At 41.9% G+C, this 27,803-nt stretch overlaps 1 protein-coding gene across 2 annotated transcripts in view; it reads right to left on the reverse strand.

Moving 5' to 3' along the window:
• LOC122401966 overlaps nt 1-27,803 on the reverse strand; it is a 114,990-nt gene that overhangs the window by 25,735 nt on the left and 61,452 nt on the right. For both annotated transcript variants that reach the window (XR_006259485.1, XM_043404433.1), the window contains exons 7-12: nt 24,561-25,524; nt 22,719-23,965; nt 20,786-21,070; nt 14,620-14,972; nt 12,784-13,094; nt 1,637-1,699 (exon numbers count right to left, since the gene is read on the reverse strand). Coding sequence is in view for 1 of the 2 variants with exons in the window: in XM_043404433.1 (XP_043260368.1) it covers nt 1,637-1,699; nt 12,784-13,094; nt 14,620-14,972; nt 20,786-21,070; nt 22,719-23,965; nt 24,561-25,524 (3,223 nt within the window). In the remaining variant the exon portion in view is untranslated. The remainder of the gene's footprint in view (nt 1-1,636; nt 1,700-12,783; nt 13,095-14,619; nt 14,973-20,785; nt 21,071-22,718; nt 23,966-24,560; nt 25,525-27,803) is intronic.

Raw genomic sequence — 27,803 nt, forward strand, 5'->3', positions numbered from 1 at the left:
AACGAATATCACGACAGAATCACAAAATGGCTACTTTAATATTTATAGAGTAGCATTAATATGATATAGGTCCACTCGTTTACGAATTACGTTGAATCCACTTACGTGAAATGATTGTAATATTCGGTAGTAGCATTTTATCGAGGGAAAGTGTTTCGACTCGATCGACGGAACACGCTCGCGTTGTAAACAGGGTTTGATCTCTGCATCGCTGTCTCGGTAAGCGGTAGTTTCCAAAAATAATTAGGGTATATTAATAGACCCGTTAGATACAGGCACAAGGCGAGGCGGACACTAACTAAACCCTAGCGCCAGTGGAGAGGGATCGGGTATTTTCGAACGCTATGACTCTATAGTTATGTTACGCGTAGCAGTGCACGCGCGTCCACTAAATTCGGTCGCGGAGACAGAGAACTTGGCAGAGAGACTGGAAGGTAAAGCGATCGTTCGTAATTAAGAACCGACGACTGACCAGGTAACCGTACGAACCGCCATTGGACCAACATTTGGTAGCAGTCGATCAATAACAGCAACTACGACAACTATAATGATTAATCATCGATTACACAATTTCTGTATTTCACTCCAAATCCCCTGCTTCCTTTTTATACCTTGCACCTTGCTATTTCAATCTCCTAGCAGCTCGTGTCCGCTTACCGCTATATTTTCCTTAAAACACGTGGATAATATCTCCGTCATGAATCATCCCCCTCTATTAAAACCTAACTTCCTTTATACATGTCTGTGCATGGTCAACGCCCACAACATTTATGTACTTTTTAATTCTTGCAATCTTTATATCGTTTTCACTTCTTTTGTATGTTGTTGATTCTGATAAAAAAAAAAACAGTGATAACATCGTTTTTCACAATAAAAATTCATGGTGTCTTGAAAGCTTAGTTGACCATTCGAAGTCAACAAGAGGAAGGGTACGAATTTTTCTGTGACTATGTATAGATTATTAAAATCTGAAGCATTGCTCCAAAAAGTGTTCCATCTGGCTGGGAAATGGCCAGGATCGGACTAAAACGGATACTGAGAAAATCATCGTCGCCAAGGTCATGCGATATGTTTCTAGCGTTGTTGCATCCATAAACCTACCGACCATACGTTCGAAGCGATTCAACTTATTCTGGTCCTTGGTCGTGGGTCGTCGTTGACAATATTTCGACCGTTTCTTAACGCCAGCTTGGCCAACCGAAGTTTATAAATATCCATTAGCTGTGTCTCCCTCCTGGAAACCGAGTCCTTCCAGGCTATCACGCGACAGTTGGTTCGAACCGAGTACGAAACGAAACGAAAACTTGCTCAACACCCGGTGTACGTCGACGATATTCACGCGCGACTCGTCGAACCAAATTGTCGTTTACGTTAAATTTTTTTAATTTAGAAAATTCACGACGACTCGCTATTCAAATTTTAAACGATAAACATATGCAAACATATTCTATATTAATATTTAATCGGGCCTCCTTAGATTATGGCTTTGAGACGTACGCTGCTTACTAACTTTCGAGCTTTTTACAATTCGTTTTTGTTCTTTCTCTTTCGTTTTCTTTCTCATTAATTTCTCTTCCTTTTTTCTACGGTCTTCGTCTCGTCCGATAAATAAATCGATGAATAAAAATTAACTCACCGGCGTAGGGACCGCACGGCGACGCGTTGTCCTTTCCACTTTTGCTGTCCTTGCTTCCGCTTCCTGAAACACAGCAAAGGGTTCGAATTGTGATCGTTCGTTGCACGGAACAGGCGTTTCCACGTTAAAGCCGGCAAGGACGGTTCGAACGGAACAGCCAACAATGTTCTACTGGCGAGCAAAGATAACGAACGCTATTAAAGTAAGCAATAAAAATGCGCCCGGCACGATATGCAAAGGTAAGAACGATCGAGTCTGCGGGGCACGAACGCAACAGTTAAAAGGTTACGTACGAGCGCGCGCGAGTCCCTTTTGGGACGTTGCCAAACAAAAGATTGAACGTCTGCTGTGAACCAGGTAACTATCACGCGATTCGTCCCAACGAGCATCGTTTCGATGTAAATTACCGTGCATCTCGGGCCTGGATGAAGGAAATTCTGATTCGACGAAAAGCAACCGAGAAATTGGTCAAGTTTTTCTTTTCCTTCATTTCGACGACTCGATCGTTCAGCAGACAGCGCAGTTTGACGAACAAAGCTTTAGTAACGACGAAACATCAAAGATGAATAGATATAAAAGAGACTGAACGAGAAAGAAGAGAAAGCGTTAAGTGTCAGTTTGTACAAACGCCGATAAACTGAAACGCGACAAACGGATAGAAAGAAGAATGGCCGGCGCAACGTTGGCACGTGCAATAGCAAAGAACTGGACAATGGCTTTTTCCCTCGTTCAAGATCGGTGGCGACGATAAACTTTGCCAAAGACCTTTATTATATTCCCGGCGAGTTTATTCCGCCACCAGTGACTTCCACGTTCGCGAGCCTATTTCAGGAAAGATATTAATAAACCCCATCCCGTTTCACCGGCTGGCATAGCGTAGTATGGAATGACAAAACTCGCTCCCTTTGCGTACAGAGTTTCGAATCTTCTCTAGGAATCGTACATCTTTCAAGGTTTTTTTCGTATTTCAGGGGAAAATCGACGTTGCTCGCTTTTAAATGCTTGGAGAATGGAAACGAACGCGTACGTGGCCATAACAAATACAACGATCCTTTTATCTTAATTTTACTTTTGTTTGGTACAGAGAAGTAAATAACTCTCTCTGGATTATAAATTGTGTATTTTCGATTTTCTTCCTTGTCGATAAATTTTACACAATATTGTACATCAGTATTAGATATACTGATATTCACAAAACATGTAGAAAATTTTTATAAAACGAAATATTAATAATTAAAGATTTTATATACACGGTGTTCGGCCACCCCTGGGGAAAATTTTAATGGGGGGTTCTAGAGGCTAAAATAAGACAAAAATCAAGAATACCAATTTGTTGATGGAGGCTTTGTTAAAAAGTTATTAACGTTCAAAGTTCCGGCCTTACTGAATTTTTTTCTCGAAAATGCGCAGGATTTCGGGGGTATGTCTATTCACCAAAAATGATTGTAATGGACGCCCGCAACCGAAAATAATTTTTCCAGAACGATTTGAAATTTTTTTTTTCCGTCGAAAAATTTCACACCTTATCGAATTTTTTTCTAGAAAGTGGGTAGGATTTCGGGGGTATGTCTAATGACCAAAACTGATTGTAATTGATCCCCGCAATCGAAAATAATTTTTTTAAAACGATTTGAAAATTTTTTTTTCGCCAAAAAATTTCAGCACATACTCGATTTTTTTTCTCGAAAATGGATAGGATTTCGGAGGTATATGTATTCACCAAAAATGATTGTAATTGACTCCCGCAACCGAAAATAATTTTTCCAGAACGATTTGAAATTTTTTTTTTCGCCAAAAAATTTCAGTACCTACCCGATTTTTTTTCTCGAAAATGGATAGGATTTCGGAGGTATATGTATTCACCAAAAATGATTGTAATTGACTCCCGCAACCGAAAATAATTTTTCTAGAACGATTTGAAATATTTTTTTCCGTCGAAAAATTTCACACCTTATCGAATTTTTTTCTAGAAAGTGGGTAGGAATTCGGGGGTATGTCTGATGATCAAAAATGATTGTAATTGACACCCGCAACCGAAAATAATTTTTCCAGAACGATTTGAAATTTTTGAATTTAATTGTTAATAACTTTTTAACGAAGCCTCCATCAACAAATTGGTATTCTTGATTTTCGTCTTATTTGGACCTCTAGAATCCCTCATTAAAATTTTTCCCAGGGGTGGCCAAACACCCTGTATTTTAGAACGCAGACACCAAAAGTTGTCTCTTGGTTTCTACGATTTCAGCCATTTTACCGGTATTAAAATAAAAAATAAGAATAGGTTCTTAAAAATAGTTTACTGATTTACTTAAAGCTTTGCATATAGTATATATGTCCTCCTTGTTCTACTTATCCTTTTAAAAAATCACTATGGCCTACCGTCTAAGCCAAAACAAATATATTAACTCGAAAAGAGAACAAAAAAATGACAGCAAACTTACGAAACAGTTACCACGTGTCTTACATAAAGAATTATATTTATCCCAAAACCAACACGTCGTGTGGGTAGATATTTTCCAGATTGTGTACCAAATTCAACGTTACAAACTTTGGAAGTTAAAGTAAAATAATCTATGATTAACATTTTTATTTTTACTCAACGAGCGATAGATAAACAGTTATTTGTCTGATATTCGTTGTTGGAGATTTTTATTTGGATAAGAATTTTGTCCACTTTTGGTCGACTGGGGTTTTCAGTGGCAAAAAAACAGATCCTTTGGTCCGACACTTGGCATCTTGGAGTCAAGGACGCTATCGTTTTGGCACACTGCAGTTTTTACGAGATTGGTATAATTGTTTCGCCAAATATACGCATTCGTTTCCCGGTAGCAATGGACCAAGTTTCGCGTCGTGTTCGTTGTAATACGTCATCTTTATCGATGCAGAGAGTGGAACGCTGAAAACTCGTACGCGTAAAAGTCATTCTGCTCGCAACGTTTTTTCTCGCTGAACGGGAAACAATGAACCCACGACGAGCAAATATCGATGGTATTTAAGGGTAAAGAGAAAGGAAAATCTGGAACGAAAAGGAACTCCGCAAGTATTACAGAGACGCCTATGCACGAATATATCACAATAGAAGAGAGAGATTCGTTCAAACATTCGTCATATTTTTTATGTAATATTGCAAACAGTTTTTAAAGAACGTAACAGCTTTTCGATTTCATTTAAACGAACAATTAAATAAACAACGAAGGCAAGTAAATCCCGCCTTCAAGTGACAAAATTCGAGATCGCTTGAAAAAGGGATATGCAGCTATTTCAATCTCAAGCGAATGCAAAGCACTACGTGTACTATCTGACGAGGAAAGCGAATGCGAGAGAGCGAGCGAGACATTGCAACAGCGAACGTGTCTTGCATTATGTCTGTTCTGTTCGGCGATCGAAACCTCCAAGCTACATTTCCTTCGAATTTCACGTTTCGTTATTTTTAATTATTAAACATAAAATTAAATTTCAATTCCTATGATTTCGTTAATACTTCGAATTTCAATTTTATAACTTAGGAACATATACGGTGATTATTTTGGATAGGGGACACGTCACCGATTTCGATGATTCTTAAATACGTTATAGAACATTCTGAACAAGTTTTGTAAATATCTCAGAAACAAAACGTTGAGTACTACAACACATTTAAATGCCCCTTATTCTAAATAATTATCCTTAAAATCGCGAGACAAAAAAGTTGCATAGTGGAAGCTCCCCTTTCAGAAATGTTTAAAAAGATCGTAATGTAATTATTTTAATTATCGAACACGTAGTTCGAAAGCTTTCGATTACTTTGGTGACCCACTGCAGGCTTTCTATTCAGCGCCATTGCACGACAACGATTGCCCTCCTCGCAGCGATTCACGAAGGGCCCGATCGATAGAATCACCGACATGTAAAAACATGTGTTATCGTTTGGTTGAACGTATCGCGGCGGTGTCGGCTCGTTAACGAAACGAATTCGTAGAATCGAACGGAAAACGTGTCAACGACGAAGATCGGCCCGCAATGGACGAGGCATCGTGCACGATTTTGCAAAGCCAGCTCCGCGCGCGCTGCACTAGGGTTTGAAGATAGCGAGAGCGGTCGAGAACAATGACGCGTGTGCTCCGACGTTCGTTGTTAGGGAGTGATTGTTCACCCTCGAATAAATCAATAAGTTCCTGGAACAACCGGTGCACGGCCTTTACAACGGTAGCTAAACCATCGTCTGAATTTCATTTTCGAGAATTGATTAGCGATCAATCTCTCCTCGATACATTCAATTTATCGAAACGTGTCTCAATCGTTAAGGACTCTGTGATACGGCTCACAGAAACGATGATTCATGGTCAAAATCGAATTTTTTTTTTTGTAAACTAGCAACACTCCAAAGCTTCGAAATCTATACATACTTAATTTTTCAGATGATTTTCTGATTAAATATAGCACTTGTGGACGTAACATTATTAGATTTTAAGAGAAACTAATTGTTTTAATTACTTATTATAAAATATCAAAATATAGGTTTTTTATAAGCATGTTTTAAACCATAAACAAAGAGCGCAAAGTTTTTAACAATTTAAACTTCGGGAAAGTTTATAACAAAATTTTGAAAAGTGTTACACAAGAAAGAAACTTTTTATTTCATAAATTACCAAGTTTCCAACGCGAGGAATGTCTTTCTTCCCGTTTCTCGACGTCTTCGTTCTTTCGTAGATAAGCAACCATTTCCGTCCGCGCGATAAGTCGAGTCCAAATCGAGTTTCTTTTGTTTCGAAGATAGTTGAGTGCGCTGATACGAAATGTGGAAGCGATGCACGACCGCGATAGAGAATATGCACGACGATTCTCGGAATAGTACATCTCCCTCTCTAACGGTCGCGTCGCGGACCCCGAGCCAGCGACCGTTAGCGAGGGACGCGCGCGCCATCCACGTTTTTCGTGGATCGCGAGAACACTTTTTCCTACCCCCGTGACCGTGAAAGTGAAACTCAAACGCGTCACGGAGTCATCGATTGTTCGAAACGCGAAACGGATTCGTTCGACACGATGCTCCCGCTACGAGCGTTGTATCTTGCTCTAAATCGGGGCTGACGAGCTTCTTACCCGCCACGGGCCACACAAATTTCATCCTCGGTTAACCGGATCTCCCACTATCAGCATGTTACCCACCATTCGTTCCACTGATTTTTCTGTGGGAGTCGAGGAGCGCGAGGGCATCGAGGAGTCAAACGATCGTGGAGGAGTTTGGCTTCTTTATGGCTCTGCTGGTCAAGTAAATGTGGCCTGCGGGTCGCCAGTTCGTCACCCCCGCTCGAAACGAGAACCGTAGCACGTCGGTAAATTCTTTAGAAACACGTTTTCATTCATTTCATTAACACGTACGTAACTATTTATTAAATTGAAGTAAAATTAATTTAAAATGTCCGCCTGTAGTTTCAGTAAAACTCGAACGGCAAAATACTCAAGACCTTTACTCAATTTCAAAAACTCGACCGTAATTGTAATATTTACCATTTGCGTATATATTTGGTTGACAAAATTATTTGGGCGTTGAATGTTTTATTTGGAAATACGTAACGTTGGGAACAGCGAACGAAGCGCATTGCTGCACCGTCGCTATCGCGCGAGACGAGAGTAGGATTACGTCGTAGCGTTGCGCCAAACGCGTGACGTTGCAAAGCAAACTTCAGACCACCCGCCATTTCTTAACACGGCTGCAGGTATACATAGCCATTCACGGTGAAAATCGTACAGCTCGTATTGCGAATAGTGCTGCCTCGACACGGTCGCGAGATAAGAAATTTGGTCGAAAAACAAATTATTCTGCAAACCGATGATTAGCAATTGTTCGCATAAAAAATAAAAAGTTAATCGTTGTTCTTTATCGACAAGAAAAAGAATGATTATCGTATCGTATTTTTTTAAAGAAATGCTACGCAATGTTTTTTAGAACACCCGGTAAATACGCGTGTTTCAACGGTGCACGCCTATCGTCATAGTGTAACGCAATCCGGACAAAGTGCAACGACGCAGTTATAATTAGAAATATGTCGCCTAGAATGTTTGTAGCCCACGAAAAATGTTCGCTGCGTGAGTACGAGGCACCGAAACGACTTCGACTCGGACCGGATATCGTTATCGATGGACACGTCGCGACGCTAATTATAAGCCGAAACCAGTCGCAATGACGAGACTAATTACAATCCTCCGACCTCTTCGTATCTACACCTTGGATGCAACGATTAGTATTTTGTCACAAATATAATGTGATTATAAACAAAAATAGAAAAAAAATATAATCCAAATTGGTCTCAAATGGGAGATTCAACTTCTCTTCTATACGAATTTGCGCTATTCGATAACTAATAGCAAGGTATCTATCGTTACACTGTAGTCAGAAATTTATTATTCACATTGTGTGTCAAGGAATTCCTTGCACAATTTCGTAGTTAGAAGTCGTTACAAAATACCATTGTGGCTCGATATTTATGCACGTTATTGTATACGGGATAACGAAGACTGGAATTTAATTGTACGATAATGGGGAGAAGAAAGTTTTCCTGCTTTATGCATCGCACTGCTAATAAGGTCTATAATTTATTACATCATACGCAACCACTGACTTAATTACTGGTTTTACCAGATAGATTTTCCAACTAAACCATAATTATTGTGCAAGACGTTGCGGCACAAGGGACGTACACACGTCCAAATATACCCTAATCAGGTCTGCTATCAAACGACCGACCTTAGCAGTGATTATCATAATACATCGAGAATGGAAGAACACATGTAGCCTGCTGGGAGTCAACCTAGAATGTCTATACAGGGCGAGACACTTAAAATAGGATACACAAATAACAAATTTACTTTTGATTTAATTGTTTGATGAATACGCTGCTCTTCGTTACGAAACGGTGCAGTACGTTAGGTTTCACGGCGGAAAAGTAAACGCGATAATGTTCGTAAGAAACGATGAAACGTGTATTTTACTTGGGAAACTGAAACGTGCTACTTTACGTAACGCGCGTCGATATGAAGGTCAACTCTGTTATTCCAAATACAATATGTTTGTTTATATATCTTATACACGAGATTTTCAAGATGCGTACAATAACGGTTCGAAGGTATTCAAGGCCGTTAAAGGTCAATTACGACTGGAAATATTAGACCGCGAGGAACAGACCGAACGCTTGGGTATTTTATTTTAATACATAATGTTGACACAAGTGCTAAAATGCTGACGTTTAACATGCTCTAAAGTGATTCGATACGGAAAATATTGCACACTGATCGTATCCCTAATAGCATGAATGTTTGTTTCATATTTAGGCTACATTTACCACGACTGAAAACTCTCTGGGATCATAGATTCCAGTTGTAAGGAAACGCGACCCACCCCAGCGAGGCCATCAGGATTTCATAGTCGTGTCGGCGAAAGCAACGACCACGGTCGATATTTCTTTTTATCGTCGAAGACGCACGAAGCGCGAGAGAACCAGTCGAAAGGGAAAGCATAGAAGAGGGAAAACGAAAGGAGGAGGGATGCGGGCGTTGGTTCCCGTTGGAGGGAAATGATAAAACCGGGCGGCTGGGATAAGAGAATTCGTAAAGTACGGTAAACGTAGTCCGGTATTTTCCAACGGGTCGTGAGACTCTTGCGGTGAACGATCGACCGTGATGCAACCGGCTTTGGTAGGGGCGGCGCGTTCGGTCGGCTGGAGGGTTGCTAGTTTGCTAGACGGACTAGCAGACGGGAGTAACGATTGCCAGGCCACCCCCTCCCGCCCTTGTGTGCGACGAGCTAGTCACCCCTTCCGGCTTCCCACGTCACTGCTCCGCTACCAACCCGCCGCGACCAAACCGACAACTTACTAACCGACCCGAAAACATCCCCTAGCTGGTCAATCGCCTTCGTCTCGTGACACTACGATACATTTCCCCTACGCCCTCGCATTCACCCACACTCTCTCTCTCTTTCTCCGACATCTTAGCCGATTCAGCACCGTCGGTTCGTCCCTTCGACTCCCCCTCCATCCCTCTCCCTTTCATCGTTCGTCCATTCGATCGATTATTTTTAACATCCACGTTCCGAACGTCGACTTTTCCGTTCGGGCTTTTCCTTTCGACGAGCGGCGCTCGTCCGAACGGAACGCGGGACCCGAATCGAACCGAGTCCGACCGAGTCCGCGAAGAGCCATCTCGCGCTTGCGCCCTCGTCGCGTAACGTGCGTCGCTTTCGAAGGCGTTTCGGTCCACCTTTTCCTATCGTTTATCGTCACCCTATCTTCGTAAGCGATACGACGCTAAACCGCACGATTGCGCTACTTTCGCACTGTATCGTCGCTGTTTCGTAGGATCGGGGATCGAGGAGCTCGAAGATCGATGGGAACACGATCAGAAAAAAGTCTTAAGGACGTGCGTCGTGCTGTCGCGCGAAAGCTCATTTTTTCGCATCGATACAGCACCGTTCTATAAATAACCCGACAGCGATAAGGCTCGACGCGCAGGGTCGCGCGCGCATTGTCCTCACGTTTCGTTCGCTCGATCGGTCGAACGAAAGAACAAAAAGAAACGCGAATGCCACGCGATAGCGTTTCGCCGACAGAACGTACACGTAAATCGACAGCCGATCTTTATCGGTGATCAAACGTCGATGCGACGATTTCGCGAATCGAATCGAATCTAGTCGGCGATCCCGTGAAATCCCAGGAAGCGACGGAGCAGCTAGAGCGAACGACGCTGTCTCTACGCGCGGATAAGTATTGATCCAAGCGCACGGTCGCGCCGCGCCGTCTTCTCCACCGACGCGAATCGTTCGCTCGCATAGCTTCGCGAAATTAACGGTGGTCGTTGCGAACGATCGATAAGCGTTCCTTCGGCCGGAATACGTATAGAATCGGGGAGTGAATTTTTTTTTTTTTCTCGCTCGATGGCCAATCGATAACATAAACGTGTTCCTCGCACGAAAAATCGTAAAGCATTCCACCGTCTAGTCTAAACGAGGTTTCGGTCCTCCGATGTCGCTGGTTTTCTAGCGAACGTTCAACGTTTATCTTTCTCAGTATGTATACCGGTTCTTCGACTGCCCTGACCGCCGCGGCGGTGCGACGTTGCGCTATTCGAAAGGAGAAGAGCACCGCGCACACATTTCGTCCGCGTTACAAGACTCGAATAATCGATGGACGGGGGAGTGGGTCGCGTTCGTCCTGTAACGACGAAAGAAATAATAGCAACTTTGTTAAAAGTCGAGAACGAAGGACTATATTTTAGGAATGCTTCGAAGGAAACTGAGAGCGATGAGTTGCTCGTTCGGAGGAGGAAGCAACGGAAGCGAATGGCGGCGCGTGGAAATGTACGGAACGAGCTGCGGTGTGTAACGCGGAGGAGGTCTTGTTTCTCTATACTTCTCGCGTCGTTCGTTGAGGTTTCAAGGTCGGTTACTTCGGTGGTATGAACAAATACATAGTTGCAGTAGTTGCGCCAGGTGGCGACACTGCACAGGCAAGAGGTAACACGTGGCTAGACGGAAACTGACCTTCGTTGTCGCGAGGGACCGCCACCTCTCGTAAAGATAAAACTTTTTCGTTTCTTTCGCATCGATATCTGAAAAAACCGGCCTAAAGATTCTTTCGAATACCTCTTGTGCGTCGTATGTTCTTTAAATGTTCGTCGCGATACGATACAAGAAAGTTCGTCGCTGCATTTTCAAACGGCTCGGTACCCGTGAATCGCGACGCCATCTATATGCAGCACCACGAACGTCAATATTATCCATTTTTTACGCGTACATGGCGACAACTACTAACGCCATTTTGAGAAATTAATATCATTTAAATTTTATGGCTTCTAGGTCTTTTGCAAGGATACTGTCTGACATTGGATCCTCGACAACTATGGCTCACGATCGCAACTCACGATTACGGTTGCACGTAAAGAATTCTAGCGGGCCCGTTTTTTGAATTTCAAATTGCTCTACAAGCTTGCCAAGCCATTTTAAAATAGCAACAGAAGACACCTCGTGTAAACAAAACTAATGATTGTAGCTTATTAGAGCGATAAGAGAAAAATAACTTGCGCAAATGTTTGCATAAAGGAACGTCGTAGGAAAGAAACTGATTTTCGTCTCGGGTCGGTAAAAATTATGTTTGACAGACTGTAGCAGTTTCTTTCTTACGATTTTATGGAAAAACATCGAACAAGTCAATAGAAAACCATACAAATATTCAAACAGATCCGCTACCCAAGGAGTACGATAGCCAGAATCAACTTGGTGGCGCTCAAGTGCCACGAAAGGTCACGCAGGAAACAAGTCGGAGAAATTTTACGTGCGTTACGTTACGAGAGATTACAGGTGGTTATCCGTAAAGGTCGTTGCCGCCCGAAAACTCGATGCGGATGGTTTTTTAAATGACGACACGATAGGGGATCAGCGATTCGATTTCCACGATTGAAACGACCCGTTTCAACCATAAAAGAAACGCGTGTCAGAAACAAAGGGAGACGAAGCTTTACTTTGCGCTCGTACAAAATTTTACTGTTCGTTGAGAATCGTGCTTGCGTGGAAAGCGATACCCGACAAACTTAGACGGGATACTTCAGCCTCTATTGCATGAATCTTATTTTATCTTACGTAGAAATAAATTATTTCTAGGTTACTTATATATTTATGAATTCAATAATGCTAAACGACAAGTGGCTGAATCTACGGAAATATTAGACGATTTTATAAGTAAACATCACACGGAAATTCTACAACTTTTCTTCGATGAATTTCACAGAGGATTATTTTTATGGTGTTTCCTATCTACCGTATTATACAATAGAGGGTTAGGTTACATCGAATCGGCGAAACAATTTTATCGATCGTCATTTTTAAAACCGCTTCGCGGCAATGCTCGGTTTGCGAGCATGTTTGGGTTGCGAAATGCCACTTCTTGGTTCACGTTTACTTCGCGTTGCTTGCATTATTTGCATCGTGCGTGGGTAAATATTTCAGCGGAATATCGTGCTCCGACAGGACCAGAAAATGTCGTTCGCAAAACAAACATGGCTCGCTCGTAACCGAGCTGGCCTGGCGAGGCACATCGCGTCTTCCAGAGGCCGCGATCGCGATCGCGTTCGCTGTTGCGACCGCGGGCCCTCGTAATAGCGCAAATTCCAGCGCTTACCTTTCTTGATGAGCAAGCTAGTGACCCTCCGTAGCGCCTCGCGAGTGCTGGAGGCGGAGCTGTGCTTACTTTGGCCGAAGTATTTGTTCGGTGTGATGTTCGTGGGCAAAGTCAACGGTTTTCTCTGGTCCCCGGTGCCTGCTAACCGTGCGTCGTACGCGTTGTTCAACCGTTCCAAATGTTCGATCGACGCTGGACGTGGTTGATTCGCTTTCCTCGTGGGGTACCATCCGCGATTCGGTCCACCAGCCAATCTCAGCAACTCCGTACCGATTATCGCCTGCTCCAGTCCCGGATTATTTCTTCGATATCTGCTTGCACGAAATATTTCTCATTAATAAGTTTACTGCCACGTCGTTTTTGCCTGACTTAAATATGTTAAATATGTTATATGTTAACCACATCTCTGTGTGTAACTTGCTTTAATAAATTGCATTACTTTTACTTAATAAAGCAAAAAATAACCTATAACCTATATCTATAACCAGTCCATGGTTAACTCTTTCGCTATGGCAGATACTACCAAAAGTTCCATTATATTGTATGCACAATTGAAGAGTACAAGTACAAAGGAGCTAACGCATCTTTCAAGTTTCCTTTTTTGGAATTAAAAATATTGTAGAAATCTCCTTTAAACGATAGATGATAGTTTTCGTAACAAGGACCCCAGTGTTTGCAGTGATTAAAAGTAAATAATTAAGAATCGTATTTACAGCAGTGATGGCAAATGAAGAATCTTTGGTGTGCCAAAGCAGAAGGATATCATTTTGAAAAGAGATTTTAAGAATAGTACAACATAGAATATAGTTTGTAATTCTTTCTTAGATGATAAAAAACATTTCACTATGTGGACCAAATAAAGCCAATCAACATCCTATGTGCTGTGGCAGAAAACATGTTACTTATTCTATTTGTTCAATATTTGTTTCTAACTCTAAAACAAAGTGCTTATTCATATACTTTATATAACATTTCTTTCTTTTTTTGACCTTTCTGACGTTGCTTTTACTTTTAAAAAATGTTCAATGAGAAAACATTGTTAAATATTCTGTGTGTAACTATGGTCCCATTGTCCTCTAGGAATACGTTTATTTCGTTTTGGCATTTAACTTTTTTGATACTTCTACTCAACAATTATTATTTTGAAAATCATTCTCTAAATAAAACATTACTTCAAATAAATGTATTTCCAAAATAATCCTTTGTAGCGAAAGAGTTAACTTTAACATACAGAAAACAGTCGACAGTTTATTGTTGTATTTGTTTCTTTTAAGAGCATTTCCGTAGGTTAATTACGATTATAATAACGTGTCAATAACTTTATAATTTACCCTTGAGAAATACTGAACCGTAGCAAAGGTAAGTACTAATGCGATCACTGTCACGAGACTGAATGAACATCAGACGCGATCGTGATTAAAGCGGGAACGTGTACGATGCGTCGCCATGTTCGCGCATGCGCGTGACATCACTTTCAAAGCGCCTCGATTTGAACTTTATTCCGAATGCAGTAACGTCGTTATTTCTTTTTATTCATATATTCTCTTATAAAATACGAATTCGTCGATGGCTAATCCATTGCTATACTCGTTTGGACTATGCGAATTATCATTTCTCTTACTATTTTCAACAAATTTTTCAACAGTTGCAATCCAAGATGATAGTCAATACTAGGTGAGGTTTTCAGATTGTTCTCCATTGCAAGTAGCTTTTCTAGGAGTCAAAGGACACGCAATATCAGTGTGTCGTGTCAGTCTCGATCAGTATCAACTGTCAGAACCCGGGTCGTTGGGACTATCAAATATTAGATCCAAGACGAGTCCTCTGTGATCTTACCCAGTGGTAGCCGTGGTTGGGGCGTACCAACCAGGTTGGCGACGCGTTTGCGTCGGATTGCTCGCATGCTGTGGTGTCCTGGGGATGTCGCTTCCTCTGGCGAAGACTGGAGTTTCGGGGAGCGAGCAGGAGGTCTGCATTCCGGAACCAGTCGACACGTTACCGGTGGTTCCACTGCCACCGCTACAAGCACCGTTGCTAGTTCCGTTTCCAGCGACGCTGCCACTACAGCCGCTGCCGTTTCCACCGGTGGAGCATGGTTCCGCCGAAGGCGAGTGTCGCTTGGTGAACGGTCGTCGTCGCGATGGTCCAGGCAGATCCGTGGGAAGGGTTCGTCGTTCCACGGGTATTTGCTGCAAACGAACAAACGGTTAGATACAACAACAACGAGACGTCGATAATTATAAACGGAGAATCACGATAGGCGATTGGTAAACGATGGTAAAACGAACCATCGAGACTCGCGAAGTTTGGAACATTCATCATTTGTCGACGTCCTGCTGAAATGCTCGTTAGTAAAATAATTTGGGTTAAATTGTATGACAATTTTATTCGTCGAACCTCGTCCTATCGTCCCGGTCGATTCTTTTAGGTACATTTACTTTTTATTTAGCGAGAAAGTCGTTAAATATTACAGAGAGTGTTTCAGAAGTGCATGTAAATGCTCAATGCATGGCGTTATTGTTTCGAAAACGTTCGAATCGTTCGCGGAATAATTTAACTTTTAATCTTTCGTTCATAACAATAATAAAAGTAAGAATAACTTCAGGATCCTATGACGGAATTCATCTTTCTTCCCGGGAGATTAATTATCGAGCTTCTTCAACGAACGCAAATTGGACGACAAGATAACAATGCGTTACGGTCCGTTTCTCTTTAGTTGAAAGTTCTCGAAACGTCTCTTCTTGGTTACCTTGTAACCATTAATTGGACCCTTACTCTTCGTCCGTTTTATATTTCGTATACCAGACGGTTTCCGATTAAATCGTATTGTCTGTCGAACGTGTTCTTTTACAATAACGTTTATCGAATCGACGATATTTTTTCCCTCTGTTTCGCGGTACCGTTCTGTCCCGATGTTGCGAGCCGAGGCTGTTAAAATTCTACGAAAAATCGAACCAATCTCTACCGGCTTCACGGATACGATTTCAGCTTTCATTTTGCTCTCGAACAACGGCTGACGATCTCAAGAACCGATTGTTGAAACAAAATTGCCAATATTTGCGACACCGATACGTACCCATCGATCGAACCATCGCGTCCTTCTCCTACCGTTTTCCGCAATCCCGCCTTTTTCCGCGACTCTACTATTCGCCGTGAAAAATGCAAACGTCAATGGCTCGGAAATTTTCTCCGTTCCGTCGAAAACCACGTCTGGTTTCGAAATACACACACCCGGTTCGTTCCGACCGAATCTCGTCTTTTCCGGCGCAAATGATTGAAGTTTATTGAACGGAAAAACGTCATCCGCGTCACGACTGTCATCAAAGCCATCTCAATTAACGAATATCGTCAATGGTCGCAACGAATGAGAAATAAACCTGTTCTATTGTCACACGTTTATTCATAAAGTGACTAATTTTGTCGTTGTTATACACAAGGGACAGTTTTGGCACAAAGTAACCAGTCAGCAAAGTGTTTAAATATAGTTTTTGGACCAAGAGTCGGTCGAGTGCTTGCGAGAGAGACAAGAGCGTAGCCCTCTGACGGCGAGTACGAGAGGTGTCGCTACAACTTTCTTTCTTTACAATCCAGAAAGTACAAAAGAGCTATAGTTATATAGTTTTTGGACCATATAGGTTTTGGACCAAGAGTCAGTCGAGTGCTTGCGAGAGAGAGAAGAGCGTAGCCCTCTGGCGGTGAGTACGAGAGGTGTCGCTACAACTTTCTTTCTTTACAATCCAGAAAGTACAAAAGAGCTATAGTTACATAGTTTTTGGACCATATAGGTTTTGGACCAAGAGTCAGACGAGTGCTTGCGAGAGAGACAAGAGCGTAGCCCTCTGGCGGCGAGTACGAGAGGTGTCGCTACAACTTCGTTTCTTTACAATCCAGAAAGTACAGAAGAGGTATCGAAGCAGTCTGGTAATTTCTGTATCGCACGAGAATTGGTATTTAGACAGTGACGTGAATGCGTTGGCGTTAACGATGCAGAAGCAGGCGAGGCAAGCGGATAAGTTACCATCGAGCAATTACCACGGCGCGAAAAATCGAATAAACTTCCCGGCGAGTAATGACCAGTAAGAGGAAGAAAGACGAGTGGTAGGAAGGCGGAGGTGGGAGAACAGCCGGCGTTTATCGAGCCAATACGAACCGTCTCGAGACGGTTGTGCCGCGTCGATGAGCGGTCGACCGACACTAACCCGTCAAACCGAATAGGTTTGAAGAATGCTTCGCAGACGTCTCGACGACTAGCTTTAATTGCGCTCCGTCGATAGAACCGGCCCGCCAAATCGAGTCGAATCGCTCGACGCCTTTGCTGCAAAGCACAACTATTTAGGAGAAACCGACACAAGCGAGAGGGACCTCGAACAGTTCTGTTTTTGAAAGGTGGTTCGAAACTTTGCAGGATCGCGGTACGGTTATCTACGAACAAACGATTCGAAATCGAGCCACTAGCGTTTCACGGACTTAACAGTAAAGCGGATGCTAATTTGCAAAGGTTTCTTTTTACTTTCAATGCTTTGAGCGCCAAACGTAGCGATAGAAAGTGAAACATTTGGTATTTATATGGAATAGGGGACTACTCACCGATTTCGATGATTTTCAAATATGTCGTAGAACTCAATGTTCTGAACAAGTTTTTCTTATTAGTATAACCTACACTCGGCTTTAGTTTACGAGATATTTGCAAAATACTTTTGCTAGTATTACACTGACATGGAATTACGTTATTTTATAATTTTTGAAGTGATAGTTGTGTATTTAAAGGAATGAAATATTCTCGGAAAAAATAAAAAAAACACAACGCAACCTCAAAATACCATTAACTTTTCCGTTCAAATGTAATTAACTTTTCAGGTGCACATGCGAAATGAGTTTATATTCCAATGAAAGTTTATTCGGATAAAGTTTTATTTAAACGAGACCAATAATGTATACAATTTATACATTAACGTTTATACTAATTATATCGAATCTTTTGTTGCCGGATGGAATGTTTGAAATGCAATCTGTACTAGGGGGTAATTACATTTCTTCACTCGTCTCGTGTTACGCTGGTTTCCATTTCAAAATTAATTAATTCGCCCATTAATATAGCTAATGTAATAAACATGTATTTATAAGAAACTGTTGAATCTCGTTATTAACGTTTCGATTCGATTGTGGTACAAAATGTAATCACTTTGTGATCATTAACGAGTTAATCAGTTATGATAATATTTGTTTTAATGACTCGCGTTAGTCACTGATTAATCAGTAATCATGATTGTCGATCAATAATCAAATGACATATGCCTTCCGATTAAAGTAGTTCCAGGCACATCGACGAAAATACAGAAATATCAAATTATATTTTCATGACAATATAAACAAAAAATACTACGTACCTTTAATTATACGTTAGTCAAATCATTTTTTAAAGACATTAAACTATGCTTACATTTATTAATAATACTGTAATAAATATATAATTAAGTTTCTGTATTTCCGATATTTAAAAAAGATTCTATTTTAAATACCACCGCTATATAGGGCGACCCAATCAACTCGAGCGAATGGCGTAAGAATAATTCGCTATTGTTCAACGTCGAAAGAAAAGCGTAATTAAAATTTCACATTTAATTAACGACAGCGAATTGGATGTGCGAGTGGAAGCACGTGACCTAGAAATCACTGTTACTCGACTGTCTCCTTTGCAGCATATTTCTAGCGTATAAAGAATGCTGCTTCTAAAGCTCTGCAGCTTTATTATCCGACACTCTGCTGATTTTAATCGCCCTCAGACTTTCAAAACTTTGCATACCTCATTAGTTCTTCCGCATGTTGATTATGCACCCCAGATTCGGAACCCTTTGCAACTATGTCATACTAAGCTGCTTGAAAGTATTCAGAACAAATTTCTAGGGTACATCCGAAGGCAAAGAAAACCAAACACGCTAAAATCATTTCGGGCAGTCTACTTAGAAGACGCACGAAGTTTTCACTGACATCCTAAAATGCTTTTATATCACTTTACTAGCCACTTATCGACGTCTAAAAATAACGTATCAATGTTGTTTTCGTTTCAAAATTATAATAACATTGTTTTGTTTCAATAATTTTAATCGTATAAATGAATCTCTTGTATGTTTCTATTTACCCAAAGCAAACGTCGAATGTCCACCGTTAGGGGAGCTTCCCCTAACCAGTTCTACCAAAGCTAATACAGGCGAGAGCGTGTCAATACTTTTCTGGTCCACTGTGCATTGTCGGGGCACCCGGACTCGCCATTGACAAAAATGATTTTAAGATTTCACCGAGGGTCTCTGCTTTCAACGACCTGTCCAATCTTCGAGGGTAATTTCTATGCAATGGCGTCGGTCGTCGGCGTCACCGTCGTCGGGGGCACGACAGCGCCGGCGAGACTGGAAAAATTCCAACAACGAGGGTATTCCAGATCCGTTTGTACCGTAACCGCTCTTTCGAACGAACCGAATACTTTTGAAACTGAAACCCCGAAAGGGACGCCGTGGATGTGTTCGTGCGTCGCACCGCGGAACACTTGAATACCAAACGAGTCCCAACGAACCTAGGATACGTGATACGAGCATACGTACAGGTACGCGGCGCTACCCCGGCTCGAATCCGTTTCCGTTTTTACTTCCCGTTTCGAGTATTCGTCAGCTTTATCTCGGAATGTCGTTTACGCGGATTTATACCGCGTACGCGTATTAACCTCTGGATCAGCGTTTCTCAAACCGGGGTTCTTGGATCCCTGGGGGTGGCTGTAACCTCGCTCGGGATAAAAGCACATCGATACGAGTGTGAGCGAGAAAAAATATTTATCGCGATATTTTAATCTTGTTAAAAGGCTCTTCTGATCATTAATCGAGTTTCTAACGAATAATATTCACGAGTTCTGTAACGTTAAATGTGAATTTAAACTTTCAGAGTCCACTAAGTTTCTTCATATTTATTTTTCTGCGCCGTTCGCGCGGTCGTTGATATCGCAAGATTAGAAAATTAATGGAAAATAAGAAATTGCTCGTGTTGAGAGGTACGCAACGCGATTGGTAGGACATTACTCTATCGGAGAAAGAGACGAGCAGGTTATATTTTCTTTATCGCGCGAGTTCGCCGTAGTCCTTCGTTCAGGGACGCCCTTTTTGTTCTACTCTTAACCAGTCGTGCGTCCCCTGTATTCCTCCCTCGCGGGGGCGACCAGCAGCAGCTCTTCGCGGAGGGGTAGATACGCGATACGAGTACACGTTAGAGGCTGCACGTCACGCGCGACAAAACGATGGGAAGCAATCCTCCGCTTTCATCCTCCATTCTACTCTTTTCATTTGTTTTCTCCGCATCCCCCGTGCCCGTTCTCTTATTTTTTTTCAACGCTGTTGGCTGAATCCGATACGTCGAGGAATCCTGGCGCGCGCAAACGCGTTCCTCGCGGTAGGATGGAACTATGCGGCGAAACAGAAAAACTCCTACGCCAGAGACAGACCCCCCCTCCCAGACCGCATCCGATACCAGACGCGCGAAACGACTTGTTGAAAGCCAACAGATGATACCAGGCCCCCGACTCGTAGGGGGAGTTTCCCTAAAACCGGACCTAGCACCGGACAGTGGCGATGCCTTAAAAGCGTGAAACGCTACGCGATCGTTATTTCGCATAAACAATAATAGAGATAGAATAAGTACGCGTGCACAGCTAAAAAATCAGTCGACTGTCGCGTCTAATTAGAAGCTAGTGTATCGTACAAATTATAAACTACCTTCGTAAATATAATATAAATACCTCTCAATTTTGGAATGAAAAAACGCGCGATTATTATATCTTTTGATAATTAAGAAAATTCAAATAAATGTTGGAAAAATAAAATTATTATTTCTGTCTGCCAATGTTTCTGTTCTACGGCACTGTTCGCGTGTTTTGATGTACGCTGCACGAAAAGCGAAATTCTTTTCTCTACCCGAAGGTATACCAGCGAACAATGAAAGAAAAGCCGGTTGGAAAACCCACCTCTCGTCTGGAATTGCTGGTGACGGGCGTGCGTCTACCCCGAGAGAATCCAGCGTCCATGGATCTGGTGTTCAGAGACGTTTGATGATCCTTGGAATCCGAGGAAAGACTGGCTGGTCCGCGATGCGGTGGCACCCTGGGTCTGTATTCCATCGTCCGGTTGCTGTTGTGAGCTTTCGGTTTCGTGGTGATCGCGGCGCTTTGGCCGACGTCTGAGCTCTCCTCGTCGGCCTCCTCCACGGGGGAAGGTGGTAACGGAGGGAACTCGAGAACCTCCACGCTTACCTGTAACCATTTACCCATCGATCGTCATGGACCATCGTTGTAGGTTCGAACGATCGCGATAATTCAACAAATATTTCAATCCATCAACACTCTGCCATATATGGGTGACATAATTTTTCATCGAAGAAATAAATTATCAAATAAATTAATCTTCAAGATTACATGCTAGAGAAGAAAAATCTAGATAGGACATAGAATATGCTAGTTTCCAATTGTCTAAAGACAAAGTTTCGTTTTCGTGAACAATTTTAGGGGTTTTGTTTGGCAACGTGTTAATAGATTCCGTAAAAAAATCTTAAGAAATGTCTTGGAAAATATTTACACTTGCAAGTTATTTCTATCAGTCGCTTCTCGAGTTAAACAAACATTTAAAAGTTCGTTTTTAAAAATTGTTTGGCTATCGAATCGATTACATTTGGTGTTATTTCCAGATGCAACAATTGCCCTTTCCAAATTTCTTTTATATTTTGCTTTCCATTCCAAACAATGCTTCGGTTGTTTGCACTTTTTAAAATGTACATTATTGGCGTGATATAGAACCTCGTTGCTTCATCGCGATGGATCAACAACGCAAGTGGAGGGCAAACGTTTGGTTATTTTCAACGATACGATTATTGGGCCACGCTTTATAAAATGTAATCAAAACAGACCTGCATGTGCAAAATTTTAGTCTGGTACTCCTCTCACACTTTTGGAAGAGTTGACATTGCAAATAATATTGAGGTTCTTGTTGCGAAATTACATGATGCCTGATATTACCAATTCGAGAGAAATATTTCTCCCACTTATGATTTTGAAAGCAAATAGAAACTCAAGCATAGTTTTTGTGTAAAATATAAATCGAGAGATAATTATTATACGGAGATCAGACGATAGAACAGTATTCTAAACGCGAAAGTACTGACTTCAGATGAACTACATTTCTGTGAAGAATAACTGAATCGATTAATGCGTTAAAAAAATACATGTTTCCATTTAAAAAACACACAAAGTTGACTTTTCAATATCCTTCATGCGCCGAAACATTTTTTTTTATTATCAAAAACAACCAAGTTATTTCAGGTGATAAAAATAGACCGATTTTGGAGCGTGCTGCCAACGTAAAATTTGAACAAGATATGATTCTACATCTTCTAAAGAATATAAAATATGTAATTATTTATCCGGGAAGTGATATATCGAGTTCATACGATGCATAGTACTATTATAAACAAACTGTCGTTCGATTTTTTATTCTAGAATTAAGGAAAAAAATGCTAGACCGCACTCCGATCAACACCATCCAAAATGTCGATGAAACGTAAGGAAAAAAAGTATTTCAATCTTGAAATGCTAAAAAATATATGTAGAAAGTGGCGAAAAATTTCATCAAATCCTTATGCTGTAAAAAAATTGTGAAATATCGCTTCTCATTTTACCATTTTACATTAGTCTCCCCCTTTAAGCGGATTATTGGTACCGCTGCGGCCCTCTGCAAGTTTAATCTAATAGTTATTTAATATACGTGAATGTAATTATTCGAAGATTTATGTAATCCTCCATTAGTTCACTTTTTTAAATGCTTTAAAGGAGAATAATAAATATAAAATAAAATAATTCAGTCGAGATTGAGAGTACACTCGAGGGTTATAGACTTTCAATTCCTCACCTGAAATTCCGGATTCTTCGAATCCTCTAGAATAGCGTCGATCACGTTCTCGATCTGTTTCTGATCGTTCTTGTGGCTCTCGACGCCATTCTGCCGCGATCTCCTACCCGACGAGTAAACGCCGTCGGTACCGTTTGTTCTTCTGCCGTCAAAGTCCGTCTCCGGGCTGGTTTTCGATGCGTCGGAGTCTACGTCCGAATCGTGGCGTTTCCTCGGGCGCGATTCCGCTAGGCCGTCGAGTATCTTTCGTTCGTGGGGTTCGTTCTCGAGGCTGTTCCTCTTACCCATCAGTTTCGCGTCGCCGTTTCTCCATCGTTTGCTCTCCGAGTACGATTCGCTGTTCTTCACGCTCTCGATCTCCTTGATGGCGTCGCTGACTTTCTCGAGTTGTCGACGGTTCTCCTTCAGAGCCTTCTTCACGATCTGGTCCTCGATCAACAAATTCACCGGGATCTTCGACACCAATCGATCGTTCCCAACGCTCGGATTCGAATTCGCATTCGTATTCGTGCTCGGCGACTTCCTCGGTACGCCGCTCGGTTCCTCGACGATCTTCCCGCCGACGCCGCCCACGACGTGGCCGGAACTGTTCGAGCCGGATTTCGAAAACGAAAGAGAAACTCCGTTGCATTCGTTGGCTCTGTCCTGGTCGACGTTCGCCCGACGTTGCTCCACGGTGGACGGCGATAATGGCACCGAGAACGACACGGAGACCGTGGCCGGGACTACGGGCGACACTCGAACCAGCTGAACGTCCTCCCGCGTCTTATCCTTGTCCGATACGTCCGACGTCTCCTCCTCCTCCACCGTCACCTCCAACTGTCCGCGATTTCCGGCCTCGTCGTTGATGGCCGGAAGCGACACGACCCTCACCAGGTCGGGCGGAACGGGGGCCGCGAATTCCGCCGGTGGCTCGTTCATCGGCTCCAGTTTCCCTTCCCTGAGCAAGCTTCGGATGTTGTCGAACGTGCTCGAGTATCGTTTCACGTCCGACAATCGATTCTCCTCGCCGTTCTCGAACGACAAACTTCTGGTTTTCGTGGGCGCTTTCGGCAATCCTACCCGCTCCTTCTTCCGGCCGCGTCGTATCACGTAGGTGCCGTTCTTCGTCAAGTCCTGCGGCCGTATTTGATCGAGGTCGTTCGTCGAGGAGTCCGAGTACGGGGACACCAGGTCGTCGTCGGTGGTAGAGAGCCGTTGATCCTGCCAGTCGTCAAAGTCACGGAGCTTCGACGCGGATCCGACGCCTGGAAACATCGTGACACCAAACTTACGAGGGGACCTTACAATCTTGGACATTATTTTTTAAAAGATAGCAGATGCAAGTTGTAGTATACAGGGACAAGAAATTAGAGTTGCTCAAATTTAAAAACAAATTAACTTTCAATATAAAAATTAAGGTCACTGTTATATTTTTAAATGGAACTAGATATTTTTAACTCCATAGTATTGTAGGCGACGTCCAGACGAATTTAACAACTTTTACTATTTAAACAAATTCTTGTAATTTTTAATAAATAATTTGTTTCCGTTACAATAGATTTTAGTCTAAATTGACCTGAATTTTTCCACTTTCAATGAAATTTAATTTTTTTACATAAACAAAGCCGTTGTGGCACGTCTTTCTGTTATCCAATTGATTTTTTGTAGAAAATACTTTTCTCCAAAATGGAATAATTTGGAGGAGTCAAGATTCTGAAAAAAATTGTTGACTAAGAGTAAAGGTCCAAGGACCACCCTATTGTGCAGTAATAGGGCTAAAACTACTCTGTATATTACGTGGAATTCAGAAATCGTACCACCAATGTATGTTATTTAGAATCGAAATATAGAATTACTTACTGGAGACGTCGCTGCTCTTGCGTCGCCTCCTGCCGATCACTTTGGTGCTTCCCGGGGCGTACAGGGGATCGTCTTCCAGAGACACCTCCCAGGCGATCGAGTGCCTCTTGCTGATCGGCGGCGGCGGAGGCAGAAGCTCCTCCAGCGAGTCGTCGGAGAACCGTTCCTCCTCGGATTGCGTCCTGAAGTCGGTGGAGTTGCGCGTGGAGAAGTCCGAGTTTCGCGTGGAGAACATGTCCGAGTAATGTTCCTCGGAGCATCTGTCCGAGGTCGGGGCGGAGAATCTCTCGCTGGAGTCGGCACGCGTGGGCAACGAGAACGAAACGAAATCGAGATTTCGGATCGAGAACGGGTCGGAGGTCGGCACGGACACGCGGTCGTTCGAGCTGGCGCTGGCCACGGCTATCGAGAAGTCCGAGTGAAACCTCTCGTTCGAGTTCGACGTCGAGTTTGCACGCGAGAAGTCCGACGAGTCGCATGTGGCTCTCATCGAGAACCTCTCGACGCTTACGGAGCTCGATCGCGGAATGGAGGATCTCTCCGATTCCGAGTTACGGGAGAATCTGCCCTCGCTGGAGTCCGAGTCGTTCCTCCTCCTGGCGTTCTGCTCGGATCGGTCGTGATTCATCAGGAGTCTGTCCTCCACGCTGCTGGACTTCATCATCTCGCTCTGACGTTGCTTCCGCAGATGTGACGTACGATCGTTCTCGAAGCTCTGCCGGTGGGTCTTGCTCTCCCGTTCCGGGCCCTCGACGCCCTCCTCGTCCGAGGAACGACGCCGGACCTCGCGATGCCTCTCGATCGCCGTCGGGTTGGTCCTCGGCGGGATCCAACCGAACGACACCTTCCCGTCGTACGGCAGGCTGGCGAACTTGCTCGGTGGACTCGGGGGCTGCGTCATCTTCAGGGGATCGGGGTTGTTGCCGTTCTCCCAACCGTACGGTCTCTGGTGTCGAGTTTTCGGCTGCGCGAATAATAGTTACCCACACTATGAACTTTGCTCGAACCGAATCGCGATCAAAATTAAGGGGCCTTTCTACCTTGTGGGATTAAAAGAACCGAATTTTTTTTGCATTGTCTTTTAGTATGTAGTCTCGAAAATATATCTACCAAATGTTAAATTGAAATTCGGAAAACTAACGAAGTTATAGCCTGCTGTAATGTACCACGCGCAGGTATATGTATATGTATAACTGGACGTGAAACTTTAAGTTGCCTTTCTACTTTGTGGAATTAAAAAAATCGAATTTTTTTTGCATTGACTTTCAGTATGTAGTTTCGAAAATATATCTACCAAATATTAAATTGAAATTCGGAAAACTAACGAAGTTATAGCCTGCTGTAATGTACCACGCGCAGGTATATGTATATGTATAACTGGACGTGAAACTTTAAGTTGCCTTTCTACTTTGTGGAATTAAAAAAATCGAATTTTTTTTGCATTGACTTTCAGTATGTAGTTTCGAAAATATATCTACCAAATGTTAAATTGAAATTCGGAAAACTAACGAAGTTATAGCCTGCTGTAATGTACCACGCGCAGGTATATGTATATGTATAACTGGACGTGAAACTTTAAGTTGCCTTTCTACTTTGTGGAATTAAAAAAATCGAATTTTTTTTGCATTGACTTTCAGTATGTAGTTTCGAAAATATATCTACGAAATATTAAATTGAAATTCGGAAAACTAACGAAGTTATAGCCTGCTGAAATATACCACACGTAGGTATATATGGACGTAAAACTTTAAGTTGCCTTTCTACTTTGTGGGATTTTAAAAACCGAATTTTTTTTTGCATTGTCTTTTAGTATGTAGTCTCGAAAATATATCTACCAAATATTAAATTGAAATTCGGAAAACTAACGAAGTTATAGCCTGCTGAAATGTAGCGCGCGTAGGTATAACAACTGTACGTGAAACTTTAAAGCTGTTTTTCCCGAAACTACATTTTTCGGCACTGCGTATGTGATAACAGAAAAACTATTCGAGATATCAACAGGAAATTTATACAGTATCTTTAGAACTAGTCTCCCTATAGCATGAACTAGGATAATTTCGATATTTGCAATACTTTTTTTTTTATTAACAAAAAGGCAACCGAATATATGAAAATATTCAGTATTTTTTCGTAAAATAGCCATTTTGTCATTTTTTGTTCTTTTGAAAAGATCCTAGTTCATGCTATAACCACACTCATCTATATTAAGAATATCGATGGTTTTTGGATTTCGGATAACTTGTTCGCAAGATATCACATACGCAGTCGAGCGCCGTTACTAAAAACTGTTGTTCGTTGATCAACAAAAACAGCGTAATCAGTAGATATTATGCGTTGCAAAAATTCGTAGATATAGCTAAATATATAATAAATGTATCTACAAAACACGGACTTAATCGCTCTTTAATAGTCCGCAAAAAAAAATCACAAAGAAACATGTATTTTTCGTGCCTACAAGGTAGAATGGCCCCTTAAGGGGGGAAATCACTGACGGATTGAAAAAATCGAAATTTCTTTTATCTCTTATCAATGCTTGGGGTTTTAAGAATTACCCCCTAAAATATTCAAGTAAAATTCGCGAAAATGACAAAGCTCCACCATCTTGTAATAAATAACTATTTTTTAATAATCGTTTGGCATCGAGATCGTCACGGAAGTCTTTTATTGTTATGTGTTTGAGAGTGTTTCGAGCTATTAAATATCCCATTGAGGCATCACTGCATCAGGAGAACCTGTTGAAACTTGAGCCTTGGTACTTCATGAACAGTCCGTTAAAAAATATCTATAAATGCAAATTTATCCGATTCCATCCCGGTAAACTTTCAGTAACGTTCGATTATTGTTTCAGCGGTGTTAGATTGACTTTTGTTTCTGGGATACCTGACCTTGGCATATCGGATCCCACTTTTTCCGATCATATTAAAGACACTTCTCCTACCACCTATAAAACTTTTTATTCGATTCACAGAACGTTCAGATATTTCAGAAACAACTTCGAGATTAGTCTACCATTATGTGAATATTAAACTGGACTCTGTTTTATAAATATCAATGCAATACTATTGAACAAAGTTCTACAGTTGATATTTTCCCACTCCAATTCACCTGCCACACCTCTAACTTGTAAATAGTAATTAAAACGAAAAAAAAAACTGTAAAAGCAAAAATCAATATACATATTGGGTGTACAAAATAAATTTTGGTCCTCCTATTCTAAAATTCAACTTCTATAACTGTAACTTA

The sequence above is a fragment of the Colletes gigas genome, unplaced genomic scaffold (genome assembly GCF_013123115.1).
Source record: "Colletes gigas isolate AHSC1104 unplaced genomic scaffold, ASM1312311v1 Colletes_gigas_Sc00030, whole genome shotgun sequence".
In the NCBI taxonomy this organism is placed as follows: domain Eukaryota; kingdom Metazoa; phylum Arthropoda; class Insecta; order Hymenoptera; family Colletidae; genus Colletes; species Colletes gigas.